The 9,599-nt window shown below is 35.7% G+C and overlaps 1 protein-coding gene across 1 annotated transcript; it reads right to left on the bottom strand.

Moving 5' to 3' along the window:
• Positions 1-373: 373 nt before the first annotated feature.
• Positions 374-8,868, bottom strand: LOC111401628 (ABC transporter A family member 2). The gene is made up of 16 exons (XM_023029452.1): positions 8,383-8,868; positions 6,897-7,128; positions 6,504-6,673; positions 6,235-6,420; positions 6,040-6,135; positions 5,756-5,956; positions 5,346-5,505; positions 5,021-5,247; positions 4,375-4,492; positions 4,209-4,285; positions 3,913-4,002; positions 3,686-3,829; positions 3,287-3,589; positions 3,130-3,210; positions 2,405-2,581; positions 374-945 (listed from the first exon to the last, which is right to left on the bottom strand). The coding sequence occupies exons 1-16, from the start codon at positions 8,830-8,832 to the stop codon at positions 682-684; spliced, it is 2,976 nt and encodes a 991-aa protein (XP_022885220.1). The 5' UTR covers positions 8,833-8,868; the 3' UTR covers positions 374-681.
• Between the last annotated feature and the right edge of the window lie 731 nt (positions 8,869-9,599).

Here is a 9,599-nt window from a genome sequence, read left to right as displayed (position 1 = left end):
AGTGGTCCCCGCTCAGCCCGTTTGACAAGCCCTATTCAAATCCCTATTTTTGAAATGTAAACTTTAAAGGTAGGGTTCTACTTAAGGCCCAAAATAAAAGCACGCTAATTCAATAAAAAAAAGGCCCAAACCATTAACCAACCTTCATCCTCTTCACCCAGCTGCCTTCACAGTTTGCACTCCTAGTCTCTAGTGCTGCCTCCTTCAATGATTCAGGTAAAGCCAGCAGGGGCGGTCACACTAGTTCGCCGAGTGCTAGTTTAGCTACTGGCTCAATATATATGATATAAAACTAATCTATTGATGTAGAACACAAGTTCTTATTTTATTAATCTTTATATTGAGATATAATAAAATAAAGAAAAATCAGGCAGAAAATACTAGAGTATCTTATTTTTATAGGACACATTTGTTTCCAACAATACAATTGTAACCAATAAGTGCATGTTCACTCTATAGTATTATATTGTAGTGAGAAATACAATGGACATCTTAACCTCTATTTATTTTTGAACAATTTCCCGGTATGTAACTTTGTAAATATTACAAGCATGAGAATGCTGGCAACTGACGATATACAAAGATACCAGAAAAATTGTTTATTGACAAAATTTCTATTTCTAATTATAACAGACAAAGAGTTGTATACCCTGAGTATTTACTTGAGAACTTTAACAATGATCACAAACTTGAATTAGTGATCTGGGCAGGGTCAATTACAATTCCACGAATTTTCTGTCGTCGGCCCAAAATATTTATGCTAGAAGTGGGAGTAGAAGACTCTCTTAGTTGTACATGAGGGGGGATTGGCATCTCGTTTGAGTGACCAGAAATGCAGAGTGCTCCAGCATCATCTTGTTCCCAATATACCTCTACCATAATTCCTCTTGGATTTTCTGTAGATTCAGTTCCCGGAACGACAACAAACCTCGCCCCTATAGGTACCTGCACAGAAAAATAAAAGTTACTTTTAAAATAAATAACTTACTAATAACTGTTCAAGAGATGAAAAGAGGATCATCTTGGGATTGAGCAAAGCTAAATACTTTACTGTCTGATCGTATTGTCCAAGATAGAACAAAAATTCCTCCTTGTACTGTAGGCTGTAACTTAATCTACTGCAAACTCATTATCGATGGAGCCTTCTCTACATCATGTTCGGAAGTACTGAGGTTAAGGAGAAATATCCAATCCTCGCACAAATGTATATGGAACAAGTCTATCCCTTTGAAGGTTCATTTTCCATATGGAAAACATCGGAAAACTGGTAGCCCGAGATGAAGAGGTGCAAAATAGATGGAAATTAGACTAGCTTGCAGGTGCCATGCCATGAGATTGAATCAGTTGAACACGTGCTATTAAATGGAGTTGTTTCTCCTATCATGATGTTTCAGTATTCGAGATTTGCACGACCAATATACAAACCTGGTAATTACCAAGCTATGATTCCCATGTTTGTATTGTGATAATTATGGCTAGAGAAAAATAATTTTTAAAAAATAAGGCTTCAAGGGTGATCAAAAGTGTAGACTACTTGATCCAAATTTTTGGTACAGCTGGCTTAATTATTGGCAACCATAGACAAGGAGAGAATATTAGTAGACGGCCTTCAATAGTGTACTTGAAGAGATCTAGCATTGAAATTGTTAAACTCAATTCGGATGGAAGCTTTAGATCTTCAACTAGCCGTGTGGTGGAGGGGCGACTAGGAATGGTAAAGAGGATGTTTTGTTTACATACTATGAATTTTATGAAATTGTACGTGTTTGGAAGCAGAGATAGGAGAATTATGTACTGGTATTAGACTGTCATCAACTTCGTTATGAAAATGTTCAGGCAGAAGCTGATTCCAAGGCCTCTATTCACTTAATTTGCCAAAATCTCACAACCGTGGAGAGTACAATACCAGTTGGAGGAAATTCAATATCGGCATTAAAAAATGACAGTTTCATTTTGTTACATTTGGAGAGGAGAATGTTGTTTATGATTGGATGGCTAATACTGCAAATAATAAAGGCAGGTAAAGCCATTATACCCCCTATAGCTAATATGTCAAATCAAAGGACTTTTGCAGCTAGACAAATGGGGTCTCCCAAGTTTAAGGATGTCAATAATCGCCAAAGGCACAAAGAAGGGAGATTCAAGATTGTCCAATCACAGGAGTTCAATTCTCCGAGTAATAATCCTTTCTATCAATATACTAGGGTAGTGGGGAATGCCAAGCCCCACCACTTGGCTTAGGTGAGTCAGCGTAAAAACCCTCACCCAACGTTCGAAAGAAATCCCAGTAAAAAGAAATTGTACCGACAAGAAAATTATCTAATTTAAAACTTATTTACTTAACTTTTAAGCTTAGTCAGACATGCATGCACAAGTATGAAGTGTCTAACACAATTATACTTGCCTGAACTGAAACTCCAGAGTTTAGAGTCAGAGTTGCGTAGCTTCCCTCAGCTGTAGCACTTTCCAATTCTGCCTGTTTTACTATATTCAGAAAAACTTCTTCCAGAGTCGTAAGACCAAGTTGGATGTCTGCTATGCCATATTCTTTCACTTTCTCTTGGAGCTCCTCAAAAAATTTCTGATAGAATTTTTATCCAAATAAGTACATTAATATGATAAGTGCTTACAATCAATTTTACGTGTTTCTCTTTTTATTTTTGAATCATTTCATTATTAACTTTGAAACAAATATATTCATAAAAATCACAGACAAAAGGTAAAAATGGCTTATTTCATGACAAAATGTCCGGATGACGACATAAAAAAGACTTTAAACCCTATTCTGAATAAACTTGGACTCGGCTCCATGAATTCTTTTTACCCATCAGTTCAACCCATTACTACATCTATTGAAATGTCCAATAAAATAAAATCTTTTGGAGCCGCATCAAGCCATGTTAATATCTATTTTCTTACTGAATTACTCTCCCTGAATTGGGTGTATTATGTTAGGTTCATCACAATAACTCCAGGAAAGTTCATATTTGCAATGGATGGGTTTTCAATTTGGATCATTAACATGTTCACCAGCCATTAATAACTGAAATAAGGATACATAATCATTTCAGATGCAATTGTGCATAAAAATCAGTCAAGATGGAATAGTAGACGAAGTGAGGATTTTACCGTCAAATGCTTCTCCTTTTCATGAGGAATAACAAAAGTCAGGAAAGACCTGTTTTCCTCCTTAGGTGTGATATCCAAATTCTGAGAAATAAAATTGCACATAAGAAAGTGTTTATATGCTTTCTAGAACATTAAAAATTTCGAACATTTGACTCACCACTTTAAAGAACTGTTTAACAGCTTCATGTTGAGAGGTATTAAACGTATCTCCTCTATTTGGGTTACCATTAGCATCCCCAAAAAAGCTTATATTAGCGATGAAACCCGTTCCAAACCGTGACTTCAACCTTATTGAAGTTCCAATGCAACGCAGCTTACCCTTTGCCATAATTCCTATCCTGTCACTTAAGATGTCAGCTTCTTCCATTGAATGAGTAGTTAAAACAATGGCACGCCCTTTTTTAGCCTCTTCGATCACATCCCACACGTGTCTCCGGATTATTGGATCCATCCCAGTTGTCTATAGGTTCAAAGATAAAAATTCACTGATAAAATTGCAAGCGGAGAATCAATTGAAAATGTATAAAGAGAAATGAGAATTTTTGTGTCCTCTCACCGGCTCATCCAAAATGACCAATTTTGGTTCACCAATAAGGGCAATAGCAACACTGAGCCGACGTCTCATTCCACCACTATAACTACCCGCTCTTGTCTTGGCAGCCTCAGTAAGTTTTACTTCTGCTAATAATTTTTGTACAACCTGTCATTTTGATAGAACCTATATCTTAGGTTTTCATGTCATTATTTTGTGAAAGATCACTTAGGTTAGTACAGAGCACATACCTCCTCAATGGAAGCAGGGGGTAGACCTTTGACACTAGCAAACAAGTAAAGGTGTTCTTGACCAGACAATCCATCCCAAAGAATATCAAACTATAATATCACCATAAAGGAGTTAGTCTCTGTAGAGTGTAAACCCGACCAAATTATTCAATTGTGCACGAAAGATTTTCAAATCTCCCCTTTCCCCTTTAGTTTGCACTGTACTTTCTGACTAAGCATCAATATCTTACCATTAAGAAATTGAAATTCGAGAACAACTATAATATACAAAGATGGGATAGGGAGTCGGGAGTTACCTGGGGACAAACCCCAATCATCCTGCGAATGTTTGACATACCAGTGGAGCTTCGGACAGAATATCCATAAATTAATGCTGTTAAAACATATTTCATACTTTAGATTCCTGTTAACATCATCCAAATAATTGCAAGGGAACTTAATAACAGAAACACAAGGTCTTACCATCTCCACCAGTTACTGGTGTAATCCCTGTCAAACAGTTAATAGCAGTAGTTTTTCCTGCTCCATTGGGTCCAAGAAGACAAAATAGCTGATCAGTGGGAAAGTTCACCCATAATCCCTGCAGGTATAATATCCCTTGTAACCTTCAGCATGCAATTTCCCATGGCAATTATAACCTAAAAAATACTCAAGTAGTAAAACTAAGCCCCTGTTTGATCCCCAATTTGGGGGGAAAATGCATTTTGAATTGTAGATTAATGGAGAATGTGTGGTTAAAAATTAAAGAAAAATTTTGGATTTGCATGTAATATTATTTTATTGAAGAATGAGTGGTTGAAAATGAGTTTTGAAAAAATGAATTTTTAGAAGAATGGGAATAAACAAGGGTAAATTGTTTGTCAAAGAAGGGCTTTAGTGCTTACTTAGACACAAACAAACACAACAAATTTGTGTGTGCATTCCATTCAGTACACAAATCTCGTCATGAAGCAATTGCGAAACTGGTTGCCTTTTTAAAGAAATTCTAAGAAAGAAAATGCTTGAGTGGAGCTTTTACATTCATATTATATGCATTGATCTATATTAACTGGGAGATGCATTTCCCAAAAGCTACTGTAACGGTCATATTCCACGAGGGTTATTTTACCTTAAGAGCATGGTAGGGAGAGGTCCTCGTACATTTGCAGCAACTGATCTTTGTTGCTCCAGCATAAGTTTTCACAAGACCACGTATTTGAACTGCGACACGTGAATCTATACTGCCTTCTGAGGCTTGCTGTTTCACTATGTTTTCCTCTTCAAGTACATCCTCGTCATCTGGTACAGTGCTTTCCACAAGTGGAACTGAACTGAAGCAACTGCATATGCTTCCTTCTGAAAGGGAAAAGGCAAGCCTAATATTTTAGCAATTGCTAGTATCAACCAAATGAAAGGATGAGATAAAAGAAAATTATGATATCAGATTTAAATACCTTCTATCTTATTTCCACCATTTCCTGTCCAGTACCTAGGACTCAGAAAATAAAACATTGACTTTCTCACCCCAGATGTATTTGGAATAACATTGTCAAAGTAGACGGCCAAAACAAACCAGACAAACGATGTAGCTAAAAGCCATATGTAAATCTCATTCTGTCAATCAGCATAAGTAGTTATGGAGACAATTACTGTGCAATAATCATTAAATACTTTTCAAGACAATGATGCCATGTTAGATAAGTTGATTAGACAATACTCAACAGTATTTAAAAAGAAAAAAGAAGTTAAAATCTTGTCCGCTAACTGTCCAATCCTGTTGCCAGACATGCTTTGAGTTAATTTCTACGACTATTTAACTTGTGATGCATATAAAGGGAAAAGAATTGAAGTTGTGCTGGTTTACAATTGTTACGATGCACTCGGTATCATTTGGTGAACATTTTGTCCTCCCATTCCAGCTGACACCAGGATCTTGAGGAGTTGTAGTTGCATCAGAGAGCAATTGGAGACCTTGAGCAAGAAGATTTGGTGGAAAAAACGACCACACAATTCGGTACGTGTTTGAGAAGTTGTCACTGTAAGGAAAACCAAATGCTGTCACGAGCTGTAAAAGCATGAAAAGAAATCCATTATTATAAGTGCAATCGGTACTTTGTAAGTAAACATTGTTTTAGCAAAGAAACTTGCCTGAGTCATGAAACCGACAATAAAGATAGAGTAACCAACAGTGGTGGACGAAGAAGACTTGCTAATAAAGGCGGATAGCATAAAGGCAAATGCAGTCTGACAACACAAAGCAGAAAACAACCCCGCCATTACTCAAAACATTATAAGAGAAAACTAACTCTGGCGTACATTTTATACTGGATTAAAGAAACCTACCATATTCAATTGAAAAAGAAAGAACAAGAAGAACACGACTCCAAAACTGTTGTGCAAGAAAAAATCAAACTGGAACATCATTCCAAATAAAACTGTGAAAAGTGATGAAACAAACGTGATAATCCCCTCCCAAGTGAGCCACGATAACCAATAGGCAGTATCATAAAGACCCATTATTGTCATCGCCTGTTATGAAACAAGAAGTAATGAGTTACTCAGGATTGAACCGCAGTACTTGTCTTCAAATCAAAATGCAGATTATTCTATACCTGACGAAGTTTTAGTTCTTTCTCCGTGATCAAAGCAGCAACTTGAAAGACAAAAGCAAACATGGCAATTGCCAGAAAAAAGGTCGGCCCTACTGTTTGCACAGCCGAAAAGATTTCAAGAGAAGGGTGGGCAAATTCCTTGAGACTGACAACCCAGCTAAAACTTGCATCTGAAGCATAAGCAGCCACAGAAATGAGGATGCATAATAGGCAGGAAAGTAAGGAAACTCTCATCATACTTTTATGATCCATCAAATAAGAGAATGCCAGAATGAGATTAAAATTCACTTAGAAAAAACTAAATTGTCAAAACATGTTTTGACCAAAAAGTAACTTCAATTTTTTGTATACAAAGCCAAACAAGCTCCAAGAGAAGCATTTCGGATGTCATACCTCCAATCAAAGATCTTGCGATTTCACGCTCTGCAGCAAGTTGAAGTGGAATTTGAAATTTAAACGTAGGATCTTCAAAAGATCCTCGCTTAGAAACTGGAGTAGAATTAGTCTGTAATCCATAACTAATTATGGCAGCATTTCTGTCAACAAAATGCAGAGCTCCAGGACAATGCATAGGATTGTTGGCAAGCCAATCATCAACTTCATTTTGTGTTTTGAACGACTGAACCTGCTCAAGGCATGATCATTTTTCATTCTTTAGCAATACAGGACTGTTATATTAATGGATTTTTAAATATATAATAAATGCATGGAATGCACATTTTCCTAAACAGCATTTCAACTGAAAACATATCATATTGACTGTGGAACAATTGAAGTTCTAAACTTTTCCCAGATATGACATCAATCTTAACTGCTTTATGAACTCTATCTGAAAATTACAGATTTAGCTCAAATCGAAAAAGTCTACAACCAAATTCGTTATCACATAGAACTACAATTACCTTAGAAAAAGTCAAGTCCCGGATTATAATTTTTATTTCCAGATCATTGTTTTCTGCCACTATGATTGCTCCATAATTTAAATAAATAAATAAATAAAAATAAAAATTGGAAAGGTATATTGCATCATTTTACTTTAATATATCCAAACCGGAAAACGTAACTAGCCTTAAGTGGAACACTTCAGTCTCTTCCTTCCATCAGACAATACCCCCCATGTACATACATCCAACGAAAAATGGCGTATATAAATATTTAGTTACATACCAGAGAACAAATCTATAACAAAAGCATATGAAAATAATTAGACAAGTTACCGTCCATAATAGTGAATCAGCATTAACAACTTCACTAAGCAATTTAGTTTTGAGATACTAAAACATGAATTTGGATAATGGTACGAATCAAGGTACCTATTAGATATGTGGATTATATAAGATGTCGAAGCAACAACTTCATTTTAAATACTTGCATATACAAATTATTTCTCTAGCATGAATGCTGTAACTTAAACTCACTTCAGAAAAAATAACAGAATAAACAGAACATTTTCCATAAACAAATTCCCCCATTAATTACTTTTTTATTATTTTATAATGATTCTACCAGTTGACTTCAAAATTCAATAGATCAAGAACAAACAAGAGATTTAATTCCCCAGTAAAGCTATATTTACATCTTTTACTTCATACATTACTCACAATAATACATAACTAAGTACAAGTTTGGTAGGACTACAGAATATGAACGAAAAGGACCCAATATTGTAATGAACATGATTTGAGTTTCTTTTTATTCCTTACTGCGTGCTATCTAACCCTCCTACCAAACATACTATAAGGGTTTTTTCATCAAAACAAAGATAATCCTTATTATTATTATTTTTTTTTTTCAATTTTTTGTAATCAAAATCAACTAAAGGGATACCCCTTCCAGATAACACATTTACTTACAAAACAAGAGCGAAAGAGAATTAAACCTTGTCGGAAGGTATACTCCGTCCGGGATTATTCTCTCTAATCCTTCTAACAATCTCTCCAATTCTAGCACTGTCATTCCCACTCCAAACAAAATCGAAGCAGGGCAATTTAGAGTAGAATTTTTCCTCACAAGGTGGGATTGACGGAAAGATCAACGGTTCAGGATTATTGATACTTTTGAAAGAAGACGAAGAAGCATATCTCGATTCAATTGCTTTTTGAATGCAGAAGATGATGAAGATGAAGAAGAGGGATGAGAAAAGCTGAAGAAATGTGGATCTCTTGTTGCGCCACGATAGAAGAAGATTCTTGAAGAGTAAAGCTTTGTATTGTTGGATTAAGAGAGGAAATCCTTTCTGCAATTCCATTTTTCGAAGGTTGAATTTGAATTTTGAGAAATGTGAGATTGTTTTCAGGTGAATTGCAGAGGATTTTTTTTTTTTTTTCATAGGTCAAAGAGGGAGGTGTGGAGAGTGGAGACGCAAAGGAACAAATGCGCGGGTAATAAGGTTTTGCAATTTGCCCCCGGACTTTCGTTAAATGGCAAAGGAAGCCACTGACATTTTTGTGTGTCTAAGTGGGTGTGGATGTTTGGGTTTTGTGATTGTTGTTTCTTGTGAATTTCGACGAGGGTTCGTGGAAGTTAACAACAAAGCCATGCACAAATTAATATAAGAAGTGGACGTATTTATTTATCTAGATCTGACTCAATCATCTATAATCTGAGACATCTTTTCATTTGAACTCATGGGCCACTTTATTTCCTAACTCTCGTTTGATTCACATTCTTTGACCACAAAAATGAAAAGTATATTCATTATCCATCACATCAAACCGCTATATTTGATTTTCTATCTCTTGTGTGAATCCGTAACGGTTATATTTTTCATTCTCATTCTTAGAAAAATGAAAATCAAACGAGCTCCTAGTTGTGGAATAAAAGGGCAAGAATCAACGCCTACTTCATTCATTAGAACTTCATCTATTAATATAGAAAATTTCCAAACAAACATAATATTTGACATCATCTCATTTAGCAACTACATTTACTTTGACGAAAATCAGGCCATTTCGGAGCACTAAATCATGGATTTAGAGAATTCCCTGAACATGTGACATGACAAGATTGCTTATTGTGGTTTATTGTTATATTCTTGGAAGTGCACTAACGATGTCCCTTAAATAGATATGAAGGCAAGCTTTCTACTTCCTTATA

This window comes from Olea europaea, chromosome 10, assembly GCF_002742605.1.
Source record: "Olea europaea var. sylvestris chromosome 10, O_europaea_v1, whole genome shotgun sequence".
Taxonomy (NCBI): domain Eukaryota; kingdom Viridiplantae; phylum Streptophyta; class Magnoliopsida; order Lamiales; family Oleaceae; genus Olea; species Olea europaea.
Note: the sequence above shows the minus strand (reverse complement) of the source record. Positions and strands in the feature narration are given on the sequence as shown.